This window comes from Prionailurus bengalensis, chromosome B4, assembly GCF_016509475.1.
Source record: "Prionailurus bengalensis isolate Pbe53 chromosome B4, Fcat_Pben_1.1_paternal_pri, whole genome shotgun sequence".
In the NCBI taxonomy this organism is placed as follows: Eukaryota; Metazoa; Chordata; class Mammalia; order Carnivora; family Felidae; genus Prionailurus; species Prionailurus bengalensis.
Window position 1 is genome coordinate 38547407 of NC_057358.1, and position 17782 is coordinate 38565188.

The window sequence follows — 17782 nt, forward strand, 5'->3', positions numbered from 1 at the left end:
AGCCACCCATGTGCACCAACTAGCCTCCTTTTGATATACAGCTTTGGTGTTTCCTCCAGCTTTGGTGCTTCCACAACACTTTATCTTTTTTTTGTTTTTAAGTTTATTTATTTATTTTAAGAGAGAGAGAGAGAGAGAAAGCACAAGTCAGGGAGGGGCAGAGAGAGAGGGAGAGAGAGAATCCCAAGCAGGTTCTGCACTGTCAGTACAGAGCCCGATGTGGGGCTCAAACTCACGAACCATGAGATCATGACATGAGCCAAAGTGGGACATTTATCTGAGCCACCCAGGCACCCCAACCCTACATCTTATCTCAGCATTTAGTGGGGCCTGGACCCATTCATCCCAGTGGAATGGGGTGGACTAGGAAGATCATACTGGGGAGAAAAACTGCTGAAAACGCCCCGGGAAAGACCAGGCCTGGAGGCAGATCACAGTGTCTGAAGAGTCCCAATCAGCAGTTAGCACTAAGAGTACAAGGCAAAGTCACAAATCCTGATGGTGACAGGTGACTCTCAGCAGATTGGGAGAGCAGTTGGCATTAGGAAGCCTTCTGCAAAAGCAGTGCCCTGAGCCTAAGGCCCTTGGGAGGAGGTGGGAGAGCAAGGCAGGGCTTGCTGTATGCATTGCAGCACCAAGCATCCCACTGCATCAAGGATAGAGACAGTGGTGCAGGAATGGTTACCAGCACCAGACATCAAGTCGGAGAAGGCAGGGCTGAAGCATAAGCCTCACACTGTAGGGCTAGAGGGGTTAAGATGTCTAGTGGGAAGGAACTTGGGCACAGGGATAAAATTGGAGCTGTGACAGTCACAGCTGCAGAGAGACTGATATGCTGAGGCTGGGAGTCAGTCTGGCCACTGTCTCCTACTGTGATTCCCAACCCTAGTTTGCCCTCTCAGCCAGTATATACAAGATGATTTGAAGTTTGAAGGCTGCCTTCACCCAGAGCCTCTGGTTGGCCTATGGAGGAGTCAGGGCTTCTGACTTCCCAAATGAGCTCACCATGGTCCCCCAAGGCCCACCCCCTACATTGCTCAATTCTTTCCAGGACACTGGAAGGTAGGCAGATGTGCCAAAGGCTGGGTTTTCTGGGCCCTTCCAAAGGACCTTTCTTTGTGGTGTAACCAACTTTAATAGCTTCCACAGACACACCTGGCTTCCTATGCTGGCTCCTATATGCCCATATGGGGACCTAGAGGGTTTGTATGCATCTCTGTTCTTTCACAAGACCTGCACAGTGCCTTGTTACAGCAGATGTTTGGTCAGTATTTATGGGATGTAAAACAACACCCCCATGTAGCTGAATGCCTAGAGACCATGGGCCACTGCTGTTTCCCACTCTTGGGACAGGACACACCTATCAGATAATGGGTAGTGCAAGTCCCATATGTGAGAGGCTGAGCTAGGCTGACAGCCTTTGGGACTAGGGACTGGTCCGTGGTGACCTCTTTGTCTTCATTGTTTGACCTGTGGTTATCGAGGTGAATAGCCCCCCAAATCCATTCACCACCTTGCTTCATGAATGCAATGCATGGTGCATGGTAGACACTTTTTGTAGGTTGGCAGATGAGAAAAAGGTTTTAGGAATCTTGTAGAAAAGGAAACCTTGGAATCAGAGCTAAGGAGTTCAGAAGGATCTTATCCTGATCATGTATGCTGCCTGTACCAGCTAGGATTTTTTCTCTTCGTAATACCTTTACATAAAGATTGGGGTCAGCTTCATGCATGGAGCTTTCTTCAGCTTTAGAAGTGACTGCACAGCTTCCTAGGCATGGTGTCCTTCTGGGTAAGTGAGGCTAGATAGAGGTCGTCTTTGCTTTGGTACCATTGACAGGTCACTGGAGTGTAATGCTTGGATCGCACATCCTCAGATGAGGGCCAGTCACAGAAGTAACTCCTCCCTAAGCCTCTCTCCCCAGGTCCCCTGGTGCCTCCAAGGTCCTCAGAGAAGGAGGCTTCCAGCTTCTCTCCCTGGCCTAACCTCATTCCCCTCTACCACCTTCCCTGGGGGGCTTTCTCAAGTGAACCCTTTAGCCTTTCTCTGAGCAGAAGGTTTCCACCCAGAGTGTCAGCCTCAGCTTCTTTCCAGAGGTCTGGGATATTTTTTTTTTTTTTACCAATATTATTACGTTTTGCTGTTTTCAAAATAGTACGTGTCAATGGCATACATTTTTGAAAGTATAAACAAGCACAAGAAAGGAAAGAATTAACTGTTTGTAATCCAGCACCCTGTCATAATTGCCGCCAATTCTGGTGCCTTCCTTGAATCTCCCCTCTTAACACACAGGCATGAATAAGTTTTAATTTTAAAAATGTGATCACACTATTCTTCTCCCACTTGTTCTCCTCAGCCCACGGTTTATCGTGATCACATTTCTCTTATTAACCACTCTTCCACTATATTATAAGCAGCTGTATAGCATTCTGTTGTGTGGATGTACCACAGTTTACGTAAGCAGTTTTGTTTTGTGGAACCTCTAGATTGACTCCTATTTTTGTGTTGTCTGCCATGATTCTTTCCTTAGGATGAATTCCAAAAAAAGTAATTACTGGGTTTAAGGATTTGTGCTTTTAAAGACTTTTAATGCATTTTTATCAAACTGCCTTCCAAAAAAAAATCCTCTCTAGAACTGTATGCAAGTACCTATTTTTTCTGCAGCCCTTAAAAATGCAGTGGTTTAATAGTTTCTGGAGGAGTCAAGCTTATTTGGTAATTAAAAGTTTTAACTTTTTGTTTTAATTTGAAGCTGCCTGATTTCTAGAGAGATTGAGGCAGAGAGAGGGAGACAGAATCCCAAGCAGGCTCTGTGCCATCAGCACAGAGTCCGATGCAGGGCTTGAACTCACGAATGTGGGATCATGACCTGAGCTGAAGTCAAAAGTTAGATGCTTAGCCGATGGATACACCCAGGTGCCCTTTCTTTTCTTTTTAAAAATTTTATTTGAGAGAGAGAGAGAGAGAGAGAGAGAGAGAATCCCAAGCAGACTTCAAACTCATTGAAGAGTCTGATGTGGGGGCTCGATTCCACAACCCTGGGATCATGACCTGAGCTGAAATCAGCCATTGGACACCCAACTGACTGAGCCACCCACGCACCCCTTGTGTTTATTTTCATGTGAATTGACTGGAAGATCTTTTGTCCAATGCTAAATGGAAGATGTTTTCCTTTCTCTTATAGGTTTATAAGAGCTCTCTGCATATTAAGGATATTCACTTTTGTCCATATATGTTAGACATGTACTTCTCAGCTTATCATTTGCCTTTCTATTTTATGATATTTATTAACTGGAACTGCACTATTCTCTGCTTGCCTGACATCTTTTCTTAGATGACTCAATGATATTTCAAATTTCACAAATCCAAATGGAAACTCATTATCCCCCCCATCCCACCTGCTCTTCCTGCTGACTTGCTTATTCCTGTTAATGTCGCCACCATTTTGCTAGTCACCCAGACTTGAAATGTTGAAGCCATCTTGGGTTCCAAGGTTTCTCTTTCCCCCATATCTCATCAGCTACCAACTCCTGTGGATTCTATTTCTGCAATTTCTCTGGCAGGCAGGCCCTCTAATACAACAGTGTTCAGGTTATCATTATTTCTTGACTGGACTTTGAAAATGGCCTCATAATATCATATGCCTCACCAATCCCCAGACCCTTGATGTGACATTTCTCCTCTGTGCCCCGCCTGTACACTGCCACCACATTAATCTTCCTAAAGTAGAGCTCAAACATAGAACTCTCTGGTTACACACCACCAACAGCTCCCCATTGTCTTGTATTTAATTACAATCTCTTAGTCTGGCCTTAATTTCCTTTCAATGGAATCTCCCACTATTTTGGCCAAGTTGCTCCTCAAACAAGCATGCTGCTTTCCCACCCCTTTACATTTTTGTTCAAGCTATCCCCTTCTCTCAGAATTCCCTCCCACCAGCTCCACCTACCAAAATCCATTCAGAAAGCACTCCACCTACCCCACTGCCTATCCCAAGCGCTTCTGATTTTTAAAATGGAAGTGAATTCTCTCCTTTGAAACCCCTACGACAATTTGCTCAAGCTTCCCTTATAAAGCAAATCCTATTCTACCATCTAGTGGAGCCCTCAAAGGTCTTATATTCCTACCAGAAATCAGAGACCTTTGAGGGCACTCTTCTTATATGTCTGTTCTTCCACAGGACCTGCACAGTGCCTTGCTGCAGTCAATGCTCAGTAGGTATTTATGGAATGAAAAGCAACATCCCCAGGTAGCTGAATGCCTAGGGATTATGGGCCACTGCTGTTTCCCACCCCACTCCCAGCCTCCTGGGACAGGGTACACCTATCAGCTATGGGCAGAGTGCCAAGTCCCCTCTGCCAGAGGCTGAGCTAGGCTGACAGTCTTTGGGACCAAGGATTGGGCCACAGTCACCTCTTTATCCTCATGATCTGTAGTTATTGAAGTGAAAGGCCATCAGATCCACTCATTCCTTTGCTTCATGAATGCAACGCATGGTGCGTGGTAGACTGTAAATTGGCAGCTGGGAAAAGAAATCTCACAGACCTCATGGAAAAGGGAAACTTCAAATCAGAGTTGAATGGCAGCTAAGGGGTGCCGGAGGCTCCTGGGACCCTGACCATGCATGCTGCCTGGACCAGCTAGGACTTTTTCTCTCTTTAATATATTTAAATAGAGTCAAGATTGGGGTCAGCTTCATGCACAGAGCCTTCTTTAGCTTTAGAGGTGACTCTGCAGCCAGCACGGGAGTATGCAATTGACACAGTCTATTTTTAGCCTCCCAGAGACCGTGACCAACATCCCAAGCTGAGGGTGGGCACACCTGCTGCATTCTAATGAAGCAGCCCCGATTGCCTCTGCCAGCCAGCCGGGATCTCGCCGACCTCAAATCTGATGTTGCTAAACTGGGAAGTCTGCTTATTTCCCAAAGGCTGTAGCCTAGATACACCAGGAAAATGGGACCATTACACTCCCCTGAGCTCACTGTCTTCCAGCCCAGGGCACAGGGCAGTCTTGGGGCTGTATGAACAGCATAATGAAGAGATGGAATCCCTTGGGTTTCTTGATCTTGCTCTGTCCTAGGGTCTCCCTATTTCCCTTGATGGGAAGAAGATTAGTAAGTCTGAGCTGATTCAGCTCACAAATGAGAAAATTGAGGCACAAAGCAGGGAAGTGTTTATGTAATCTGAATAATAATTATAATGGTAACAATAATAATAACAACAACAATAGAGCTTACTATTGCAAGGCAGTGTTCTAATGCTTCATGTACATGAACTCACCCAAACTTCTTGACCACTCTCTCAGATGGGTTTTGTCATGATCTCTATTTTATGGCGGAGGAGACTGAGGCCCAGTGATGACAAATGACTTCTAAAGGTCAGCCACCAAACAGCAGGGCTGTGTTTCAAAGCCAGGCAGTGAGGCCCCAGGATTTACCGTGACACCTGCCTCTCAGTATCTATTTTTAATTTTACTAGAGGCAGGATTGGGATCCAGGAGTCCCAGAAGACCAACTACTGGATAGTACTCCTTCTCTATTTTTAATTTTTATTTATTTTTAAATTAAATAAAGTTATTTTATTTTTGAGAGAGATGGCAGTGGGGGGAGGGGCAGAGAGAGGGAGACACAGAATCCCAAGAAGCTAACAGCTGCTAACAGCATGGAGCCTGATATGGGGCTCGAACCCAAGACACTGTGAGATCATGACCTGAGCCGAAATCAAGAGTCGGACGTTCAACCAAATGAGCCACCCAGGTACCCCACTGTTTTTTAAACTTCTGTCCTGCTTTGAAACCTTTGCTGTGCTGCTCACACACCTGGATTCCTACACTCCAGGGAGAGAAGTTTCTTCTCCTGGGATGACTATCCTTCTGCAGTCAAGCTGAAATTTTGGGTCCCAAAGCTCCCTGAACTTCTTCTCTTTCTCCCCTTAGCCTATAGAGGAAGAGGGCCTGGCTGGTGATTGGCAGGTGCAGTGGGGTATAGAGCCAGGCTACATGGTGGGGCTGGGAACCCAGAAAGAACAGTGATTGGTTGTGTGCAGGCAGGAGGCCACCATCAGTGTGGGTATTCAAGCTCAGAGTAAATTTCTACCAAAGTTCAGAATAAAGTTTACAGAAGCCAGGAGGGAAGACAAGAGGTGTGAGACCCCAGAACCTAAGATACCTGCCTCTGTTGGTGGGGAGGGAGGGCAAGTGCTGCCTGCTGGGGGAGAAGCCCAGAGACTCATCTAAGCATGCAGGTGGGACTCAGTTTAACAAACACCTATTATGTGCTAAGCCTTTTTATAAGCCCTTCACAAATACAACTATTTAATCCTCAGGATGACTCTAGGAGATGGGGATCATTTTATTCCCCTTTGAGAGATGGGGAAACCAAGCCACTGAGAGGTTAATAATTTTGCCTAAGATTGCATAGCTCAGAAGTGGCAGAGCTGGATTCAAGTTTCAGCAGACTGGCTCTGGAATCTACACTGCAGCCACCATGCTATGTGACGCTATACATCTTGCCCTTTAGTGAGTGTTCGCTATTCGCCTATTGTTGTCCTCATTTAGCACATATGAAAACTAAGATCTGGGTCGGCTCAGGTCGCCTGACTATTAAGAGATGGAATTAGGTTAAATGGACGTCTTTTTTGGCTCCTCAGTAGCATGGCGCCTCTCCATAAATCATGGCCCTCAGTGGGACATCTAGAAGGGTCCATTCGTCCCTTAGGAGTGGCTGCTGTGGCAGACTGGAACCCCTGGGCTCAGGGAGGGGAGGCAAGCAGGGGTGACATCTCAGAGGGCAAGAGCTGGTCTCCACTGCTGATGCCAGACCCTTTATTTTCCCCCTCAGGTGAGCAGTGCCCCCCCGCAGCCCCCTCAGCCCGTCGCCCCACCCAAGCCTGTGCAATGTGTCCATCATGTCTCCACGCAACCCAGCTGCCCAGGACGGGGCAAGATGTCCAAGCTGCTGAACCCAGAGGAGATGACCTCGAGAGATTATTACTTCGACTCCTACGCTCACTTTGGGATCCACGAGGTAAACCGTGAGGAGCTGGTGGCAGAACAGGGCAGCTCAGCCCTGCTGTTTCTTCACTGTCCTCTGAGGCAGCCTAATGTGTTCATCTGTCTACTGTCTTAAAGTGGGTTTTCCTAGTGGCTCAAGGCCCCTGGCCCTCCTTCCCTCCTGTGAGCCTCTCTGGGAGAGGGTCAGAGCCAGGCCCAGAGCAGGTGAGTAGCTGAAAGCATGTGTCTGTGTGTTTCTCAGCCAGAGAGCAAGGGGTGCTTAGGGTTTCTTTGTTTTATGGTCCAGCGCCTGTGTCTCTTCTTGACCCTAAGCTCAGGTGATCCAGGCGGACCGATGTCCTTGTTCTAAGTCCTGGCTCTGCAGGAGATGCTCTGCAGCTCGAGTCCTAGATGCTGAGAGGACCTCCCGGAGGCCATGACATCAGTCTTTAGGCAGGCATGAACATGAACCCTTAGGCCCTAGACCAATGAGCACCCCCAGGGGAAGAAATGCAGGAAGCTTCCTTGAAGACCTGGCCCAGGTCTGTCACCCTGATTGATTCTCAGGAAATTCTTGTGTCTAAATGCTTGCCTTATACCACAGCAGGGAAGATTTATGTTAGCTGTAGAACAGAGCAGAGCTTCCTAACCAGAAAATTCCTGGCTGGGGTTGGGCCCCTGCCCCCATCACCTCCAGCATTTTCCTAAGCCAGTCAGGTTGCAGAGTGCTTACTCATTAACTGGGTGTTTATTCAGTGCCAGGCATTGTTCTAAGCACATCATACGTATCATTTCATTTAGTCCTCCTAAGAACCCTATGAAGAAAATATTTCTATTATCCCCTTACAGTATGAAGAAATAGTGAAAAAGGAACGAAGCCTTGCTTGCTTTGTAAATGCATTTTCAAATAAGTCTCAAAGTTTCTGTTTCAATCAGATGCTTCTGTAAGCCCTCCCAATATCAAAATGTCATTGCCAGACGAGTGTTTAAAAATAATAGCCAGCACTTTTTTCCTTTTTTTTTTTTTTTTTTTAGTGCTTATAACATGCTGGGTGTTGTTCTGAGATTTTACATTATTGGCTCATTTATTCCTCAGGTCAGCCCTATGAAGTTGGTATTATTTGCCCCCAAATTATTTGTAATTATTTGTTTTTTTAATAAGCAAAATCTTTATTATTTAGTATTTACCCCTTTTGTTTATGTTTTAACATCATATATTCCTTTTAAAAAAAGCACATTGTTCTATATGCCACCCAGCCATCTACTTATAGAAGTAATACAAGTTCATTATAATGAACTTGAGGAATACAAGAAGATTATTAGTCCCCAGTTTATACATGAGGATGTAAGACCTTAAGAATCCAGATCAACTTACATTCCTCACTTCCTTTGCTTACAAGGTCACAAGCTAATAAATGGGAGAGCTAGAAATGAAACCTTCACATTTGGGGCCCAGGGCCTTCATTCAGAACTTCCATGCCATATAGACTTTAAAACAGGTCTTTTGTTCTTCCTGGAAATTTTGATTTTTTTTCCTGCTGGTTCCTTTGCAATTCCATGTGGAGATAGAGAGTGAAGGAAGTGTTCCTCAATGAATTCTAGACTCAGGGACCTGGCCCATTCACCCGAGAGAGACTCAGGGTTTGGTCTCCCAGGAACTGCTGTCCACATAAAAGTGTTAGGCCTGGGGCCTGCAGGGGAGGAAGACTGGGTCCTGTGTGTGTTCTGGGAGTCCTGGCCCAGAAAGACCGGGGCCAGCTAAGTCTGCCATTCTTGGTGGCTAAGATGTCATCTTTGGGCAGATAAGTGAGCTGCTGTACCTTCCCTGATCCTGTTCCCCCTGCTGGTGGGGATTGGGGTGAGGTGGTGCACTGAGCCCTGTCCTAGGCCTGTGAGAAGTTTTGGGAGCAGAAAGGGGGCATCTTCAAGAGTTCACCCTGTCCCTAATTCATGTGACAAATTCTAACAGGCGTGTGGCTCTGGGTACCTATTTCAAGGCAGATTCCTAGGAAGAGATGCTAGTTCCCCAAAATGCCTCCCCTTGGGCTTGCCTGGAACCCCCCCCCCCCCGCCATGAGAAACCAGCTAATTATGACATGTACCTGGTGCCTGTCCTTCCCCATCTTCAGGAGCCATTCCTCCAATGGAGCCTCCTGTGACTGACGTCTGGGACACCTCCATCTGAATGGCTGCATTCTTGCTGGGCCACAACTTTGGCTCCTAGGATGTGCTCTTCTGTGCTATGATTAATCTCTGTAATTCCTTCAAGAATTGCTTCCCCTGCCTCTAACCCAGGGCTTGATGCACTGTCTGATTTTGCTAATCTGATCACTCAGGTGATGTCTGGTTAGCACATCAATGGGCATACCAGAAAGTATGATCTCCAGCAGGAGAAGACACCAAGGGTCATCAAATAAATACTATACCAGCTTTCCTCAATTTCATGTATTGATAGAAAAACCTAGTACATGAAACATTGGTAGAAAATTAGTACATGAACATATATAAGCATTGTCCAGAATGAGCTAATAAACATGGAGTAAATGACCTTCAGGTCATATATAACATTTCTTTCCTTAGTAACCTGACCTGGAATAGTTTTAGCAATACTTTGCATCTGGAAGTACTTCTGATGCTTAGCTCAACTGACACTACTAGATTAAATCCCTCCTACTGCTGCCGTAGGCCATCTCTAGATCTGGCTTCTGGGGAAATGCAGAGGTCTTCAGTGTCAGGGTGGCTACCTAGGCTTCCTTCAACCTTGAGGCTTCCCTCCACCCTATTTGGTCTCCAAGATCATCTGGTATAAAAAAAAAGTAGGGGGGCATGTGGACGGACTCTTAACATTGTTCTTTGCAGAGACAGGGCCTGCTTGTTTCTCATTATCAAGCACCAGGGATCTCCGTTCTGTGCCAGACAGCTCGCGGTGATGCCTTTGCCTCCTCAGTCTGGACAAGACCCATACCTCACCATCCGGAGCCGAGCTGGCCGTTTGGCAGTCTTCTCCCATCATTAACAAGATGCTCACAGGGGCGGGCAGCAGCACCGCCAGCTTGCTGATTAATAGTGATCAGTGAGTGTTTAGGAAACATGGTGTGGGATGGATTGGGTTTGATTAGTCTGTGAATATGAACAAGAGGTGTCAAGTTTGGGAGAGGGCACTGCTTGGGGCTGGAGAACACAGCAAGAGGTGATTCTGGATACTTCTATACTTCCATTCCATGGCCCCATCCAGCGATGACTCTGTACTCAGCCTCCAGAAGGAAGACTGTGACATTCTGTCACAGGGCGTCTCTGAGAGGAATGGAATCTTGAACAGGAGAGGAAGTGACAAATGTGTGCCTACTGAGGCTTCTGTTCAGAGGGGAGGGGGCCAGGACCATGACCTCCCAAATTTCAGCTCTGAATTCCCAGCATCTTTGACAGTTGGTCCTGGGCTTGGTTTCTCAGCATCCAGAAGACTCCCTGCCAGTGGGGCTGTGTTCCCAGCCCCCAGCTCTGGATGCCCATCCCATTCCTGGCCAGCTCTCTTCTTTTGACAATCTTGCTGCAGGTTCTTTTGAAATAGATTCTTCAGGGCCTCATTTCCCAGCAATTAGTCAATGTGCTGTCATGTGTTTAATAGGCAGGGAAACTGGGAGACAAAGGCATCCACAGCTGGGGGCTGGGAATTGTTTTCAACAAAGAGTGACATGCTCTTGTCTGAAATGTCTGGAGACTTCTTTGGGCTATTCTCTCCTAGGGATGATTAAAGCAGGGGTGGAGAAAGGGGAGAGAGTTTCCCTTTTGATGGGTCAATCAGGGGAAGCCTTGCTAAGTCACAACTCTTCTCCCAGGACTTGTACCTTTGGACCTAACTCCTGTGGTCTGGAGCCTTAGAGGGAAGAAGGGGTCCAAGAAGTGATGGAAGGCATTGAATCAAAGGTGGGATGCTGGGAACCTCTTCTTTAGCAACAACAGAATCTGCTGAAGTACTGGACCAATCTAATTCCAGCAGGGAAAGCACTAAGGACTTCCAGCTATGGCCATGATGACAAACCTCCAAAAACTTTGCCATTATTTTGCTTCCATTCCTCAACTACTGTTCACCCTCAACTGTTTCCTTGCATGGATAAAAATGGTGACAGCTGTCACAAACAGCCAGAACTAACACTTTGGTAACACTTACTACATTTATTTAATCATCACAACAACCCAATGAAGTAGGTACTGTTATCATTCCACCTTCAGCAGGGGAAATTGAGACAGGCTAAATGATGTTCTGGGTTAGGGAGCTCAAAAGCATGGGATCTATGAGTTGAAGAAATAGATGTGAATCAATTTCTAAGACTGATAAAAGTAACAACGAACCAGCAACCCTCTGTATTGATTTTCCCAAGCAATAAAACCACATATGGAACAGCTACTGCAATTGGAATCTCCAGCTGATGATGTTTATGATAATCTACAGTCACTCTCCAAGATCTGCCTCTGTCTTCTGCACAGGCAAACAGGTCACTTAATTGGGGATGTGGGTCTCCTGGAATTGGTGTCCTGAACTAATGGGTCTCATGGAATTAGTGTCAGTTCAGAGCCAGGGTCCAATGATCCTCCAAAATTTGTTTATTTTCCTTTCTCCAATGCAGTCACACTGTACTGTGGTAATGGCTGCAGATCCTCTTGGTGAATACTTGAAGAAAGATTAACAATATCCATTTTTGGCAATGTAACAAGGGATTTCTTCATGGAACGTGGCCTTTCCTTCATTCAAGGGGTTCTGGTTCTGTTAACTGGCTCAAGTCTGGGAATCAATTGAGGGGCATGACTCTAGATTTTGGCAATTCAAAACAGACCTCTGTTCACTGGACCTATAATTTTTCTGCTTACACAGATCAAGTAAGAATTCAGTATGCTTCCCATTTATTTATTTTCTAGAGACACTATGATCTCTTTTCTAGAGACCTATGGCCAACACCACATATCTCTGAAATCAGACTGTTACGCTTTGGCTCCAAGCCCTTTGCTATAACCACACCCACCTAGTATATGAAGTTAAGTGCTGTGGTTTGACCTGAGCCTCCCCAGAATCCCAGGTTGATATTATTCTTGTTGCATATAGGGATTTAAGTTTGATGGTAGCAGTTCCCGTTGTAATTTATGACCTATAGGAAAGAGCAATCACAGAGGTCTTTAAGGATGCTGGACTCCCTTTGCAAACTTATTTTTCATAGCTGTGATGAAAGGTCTGTTCTTTGGCTTTGGTGAGTAGGCCTCACATGACAAATACAGTCTAACATTCCAATCTTCTAAGCCTTTGGATACCTTCCTCTTCAACATATCAACGAAGTTCAGCATTTCAAATTTCATTTAGAGAAGGGTAACCCTAGGTCCATGTTTCAACTACCCAACTAAATAAACTGTTAGAGACATTCTAAGCCCCTCAAGCTAAAACAGTGAATACAAAATTTCTGCTTAATGATCCTGTATTGATAAACTTGGCCCTATCCAACTTTATCCCTCCATGTTGATCCCACAGCCTTCATACACATCCCCATACATATTCCCCAGGATTCAATCTATATAAATGGGAAATATAATGTAGCTCTTTTGGTGTATATCATACCTCCTCATGAGTCACATTTTATACCTCATGCTTTGGGGTTTGCTTAGAGTTGAATCTTGTTATATGGTTAGCAGCAAAGAGGGCAGGGGTAGGTCCTGAGGAGAATCAGTAGTACCTTGCAAGCAACTACCTCAAGGTAGGCCAATATGGTTCTTCAGGGAAAGGAAAACTAAATCCCTCAGACAAGGGTGGAAGATACTTCTATTGGCAAAGAAGATTCTGTAATTTAGGAACTTCAGGCCCTGCTTTCATCATATGTTGTCTATGTGTTCCAATTCCAATTTTCAAGATCCTGTTCCTTCCTAACAGATGCCTCACTTTAACAAAAGAGGCCTTGCAAAGATGGGAATGCAATTTGTATTGTAATCAGGTACTTGCAGGATTAGACTTTGGATTTAGGTTTTAGAAATCTTGGCTCTGGCAGGGGGCCTGGATGGCTCAGTTGGTTGAGCATCTGACTCTGATTCTCAGTTCAAATCTTGATCTCAGGGTCTTGAGTTTGAGCCCCACGTTGGGCTCCATGCTGGGTATGGAGCCTACTTAAAAAAAAAAGAAGAAATCTTGATCCTGAACTTACATGAAATGTTTTTGTTTGTGTGTTTGTTTTTCCCAGAGAGGTCATAGAACCTTTCAGGTGCTATACTCAGACCCTGAGCTGTGAATTTAAACCTCTGAGGTCATTTTCTTTCTCCCAGTGTTTTAGAACAGTTAGTAACAACCAACCAACTAACCCACCCATTATACTTCTCATGTTAACTAAAATGTTCTAAGGAAGCAAATACTTGCTCAACCAGAATCTGGTTTCCATAGGTACTTTATTAGAGATATGTAAGTAAAATTTAAGTAACTCCTTTGCCATTTCATGTTATTGATGACAAGTGCCCTCCTTATCAATGGCAACAGGGTCATTAGTGCCTCTCTAACAGTTTCCAGAAAACTCAAAACCTATTCAGAGCACACATCCTTATATTCAGGAGATATTCTTGGTACCATATTCTGTATCAGTCAGAGTTCAACTATGGAAGTAGATCCAGTAGGATATATATATATATATATATATATATATATATGTATATATACACGTATGGCTTATGTAATTGTGTAAGGCTATTGTCTCCATGTCTGATATGATGCTTGAGCTTGAAGTCCATAGGGCAGCTAGTCAGAAAGGAATATGAATGTAAAATAGGGGGAAATCAGGACTAGCTAAAACCAATATGCACAAGCTTGAATCCTATGAGGACAGACCAAAAGACATGTCCATTCTATTGCCTTTGACTTCCGTGGTGGACATATCCTATAGAGGCTGGGCATTTTATCATGAAGCTAAACACACACACCTGGCCCAGGAGACAAAGAAACTGAAGAAGGCCCAGCTTCTGCTTCATGCCAACAAAGCGAGCCAACACATCATCATTGACAAGTGTGCACTACAAAATGATTTCTGCCCCCCTTCTACCTTCCAAATCTCATAAGAATCTTCTTTGGGACTCACTTTAGCTGGTGACATAGTAGAAAGAGAATTATGGAAATTCAGAGTAGCCTGGCCAAGGTGACACTTTACAAAATTGTCATACACGTGTGCACAGAGCATTAAAAACATCAGGCAAAATCTATAGGACTAGAGGGAGAAAAATACAAATCCCCAACCATGGTTAAAGATTTTTCTAAACACTTCTCTCTTGATAATTGATAGAAAAAATAACCACACACAAAATTAGTAAGATGTAGAAATCTGAACAATTCAATCAAATAACTTGACCTAATTGGCTTTTGTAGATCATTGCATTCTCAAGGTAAAGAATACACACTTCTTTTAAATACACATTGAAACATTCACTAAGATAGATCCTATGCCAGGCAATAAACAAATCTTAACACATTACAAAAGATTGAAATCATGCACAGTATGTTATTTTGATCATAATGAAATTGGAAACCAAAAACAATAAATTATCTAGATAATCTCTAAATATTTGAAAATTAAGCAGCACTGAAAAATAGGACCAGAGAAGAAATAACAAGAGAAATTAAGAAATAATTAAACTGGGGGCTTAGTGGGTTAAGTGTCCAACTTCAGCTCAGGTTATGATCTCATGGTTCGTGAGTTCAAGCCTTGCATTGGGCTCTGTGATGACAGCTCAGAACCTGGAGCCTGTTTCAGATTCTGTGTCTCCCTTTCCCTCTGCCTCTCCCCCTCTCATGCTCTGTCTCGCTCTAAAAAATAAACCTTATAAAAAATTAAAAAAAGAAAATAATGAAACTGAATGATAATGAAAATACAATGCCATGGACTGAATGTGTCCCTCAGTATTCATATGTTGAAATCTTAATCCCCAGGATATTGGTATTAGGAGGTAGGGCCTTTGGGAGGTAAGTAGGTCATGAAAGCGAAAGTGGAGCCCTCATGAATGGAATTAGTGTCCTTATAAGAGGAGACATGACACAAGAGTCCCAATAAGTTGAAGAAGAAGGCAGAAGAGTAAGGTCAGAGTTAGAGAATGAGATATGATGACAATGGAGGCAGAGGTTACACTGATGCAGTTGCTGGTTCTGAAGGCGCAAGAAACCATGAACCAAACAATGCAGGTAGCTTCTAGAAGCTATGAAAGGCAAGGGGATGGATTCTTTCCTAGATCTTCCAGAAGGAACACAGCCCTGCCAATACCTGACAAGTCCATGAGACCTGTATGAAACTTCTGACCTCCAGACTGTGTGATAGCAAATCTGTGTTGTTTTAAATCACTAAGTTTTTGGTAATTTGTTACAGCAGCAATAGAAAACTAATACAGTCTCCTAAAAGCTCTGCTAAGGTTATTTGTTTGTTTGTTTGTTTTTTCCTCCATATTTAAATACTTATTTAATCTTTAAGTAATGTTTTAAATCCTGTGAGGTTTTGGTCCAGCCTTATTGTCTTACAGATAGTTAGGCACTGCAGCATCATTTGTTAGATGATCTATCCTTCTCTCACCAAAATAAATTTACAAAGTATTCTTTGAAAAATACAAAGATATAGGAGGGCTTGCCTTTTCACTCTGCTCTCCACCATGTGAGGACACAAGGTAAAGATGGTCATCTGCAAACCATGAAGCAGGTCCTCACCAGACAATGGATCTGCTGCCTCCTTGACCTTGGACTTACTAGTCTCCAGAACTGTGAGAAATAAATGTTTGTTTTCTAAGCCACCCAGTCTATGGTATTTTGTTATAGCTAGAAACAGACACATGAAAATTTGTGGAATGTAATTAAAGCAAAACCTAGAGGGAAATTTATAACTTTAAATGCTTTCATTAGACAAAAATAAAGTGCAAAATCAATGGTCAAAGCTTCCACTTTATGAAGCAGAGAAAACAAATAAAACCCAAGTAAGTTGAAAAAAAGCAAATAATAAAGATGAAAGCAGAAATCAGTGAGGTAGAAATAAAGCAATAGAGAAAATCAACAAAGCTAAAAGTTAGTTTTTGAAAAGACTAATTAAGTCAACAAGCTCTATTTAGACTAATCAAGAAAAAGGTGAAATAGAAATTATAATATAAATGAAGAAAAGGACATCATTATAGATCATATAGATATTCGACTGGTAATTTGAGAATATTATGACAATGTTATGCCCATAAATTTGATATCTTAGTTGAAATGGATACATTCATTAGAAAAACACTTTGTCAAAACCGATCTAAGAATGCATGGAAAACTAAAACAGTCCTGCATCTATTAAAAAATTGAATCTTCTGCGGAGCCTGGGTGGCTCAGTCAGTTAAGTGTCTGACTCTTGATTTTCGCTCAGGTCATGATCTTGCAGTTCATGTGATTGAGCCCCACATTGGACTCTGCACTGAGCTTGGAGTCTACTTGGGATTCTCTCTCTCTCTCTCTCTCTCTCTCTCTCTGTCTCTCCCCCTTTCTCCCTCTCTCTCTCCCTCCCTCTGTCCCTCCCCCACACATATGCTTGTGCTCTCTCTCTCTCTCTTTCTCTGTCTCTCAAAAATAAGTAAACATTAAAAAATGGGATCTTCCTACAAAAATGGCTCTAGGCTCAGATGGTTTTACTAGTGAATTATATGTCAAATATTTAAAGAAGAAAAATACCAATCTCACACAAGCTTTTTCAGAAAATATGTGAGGAGAGGACACTTTCTAACTTGTGTCATAAGCTCAGTCAGCATTACTGATTACCAGAGAAGGTAAGAGAAAATTACAGATTAACATGTCTCATAAATATAATAGAAAAATCTGCAACAGAATATTAGTGAATAAAACCTAGCAATATTTAAAAACGATAATACATTATGACAAGATGTTGGTTCAACATTTGAAGACAATCTATGGAGGTCAATGCATTATCTGAATGAAGGAGAAAGGTCACCTATCATTTTAATAAATGTAGAAAAAGCACATGACAAAATTCAGTGCCAATCATGATAAAAGCTCTTAGCAAATTATAAATAGAACTTCTTCATCTGAAAAAAGACTCATAGAAAGCCTACAGCTGACATTATACTCAGTGGTGACATTTATATATTATTGGAACAAAGATGCCGGCCTTCTATTTTATTGAATATTTTACTTCATGGCAGTCCTTGCCAGTGCAGTAAAATAAGCACAAAAAAAAAAAAAAGAACAAAAAATATAAGACATATAGAAAGGAAAAAAAGTAAAAGTGTCTTCATTCACAAGTGAGAAGATTTTTTTACATGGAAAAACAAAGGAATCTGTGGAAAATCACACTAGAATTAGTATATGAAGGGAGCAAGTCTGCAAAATGCAAGGTCATATGTAGAGTGACATAAAACAATCAGAAAATAAAATTTTAGAAAATCATATACAGTACCATAAAATAAAAATAGTTGAGAATAAATTTAATGAAAGAAATGCAAGACTTCTAAAATCTGTAAAACACTGCAGAGAGAAATTAAAGAAGACCTAAATAAATGGAAGGCTGTATCAGTGTTCTTGGATTGTAAAACTCAATATTGCTAAGATATCAATTCATCTATAGATTCAGTGCAATTCCAATCAACTCCAGGAGGCTGTTCTTTGTGAATTAATAAGCAGATTCTAAAATGTATATGGAAATGCATAAGATCTAAAAAAAAAAAAAAAAAAAAACCAGAATAACCTTGTAAAATAACTAGGACTCACACTACTTTATTTCTTTTTTTTTTAATTAAACATTTTTTTAAAGTTTA

At 42.9% G+C, this 17782-nt stretch overlaps 1 protein-coding gene across 1 annotated transcript in view; it reads left to right on the forward strand.

Moving 5' to 3' along the window:
* Nucleotides 1–17782, forward strand: part of PRMT8 (protein arginine methyltransferase 8) — a 97888-nt gene that overhangs the window by 34612 nt on the left and 45494 nt on the right. Inside the window, exon 2 of the mRNA XM_043564954.1 lies at nt 6840–7025. Coding sequence (XP_043420889.1) covers nt 6840–7025 — 186 coding nt within the window. The remainder of the gene's footprint in view (nt 1–6839; nt 7026–17782) is intronic.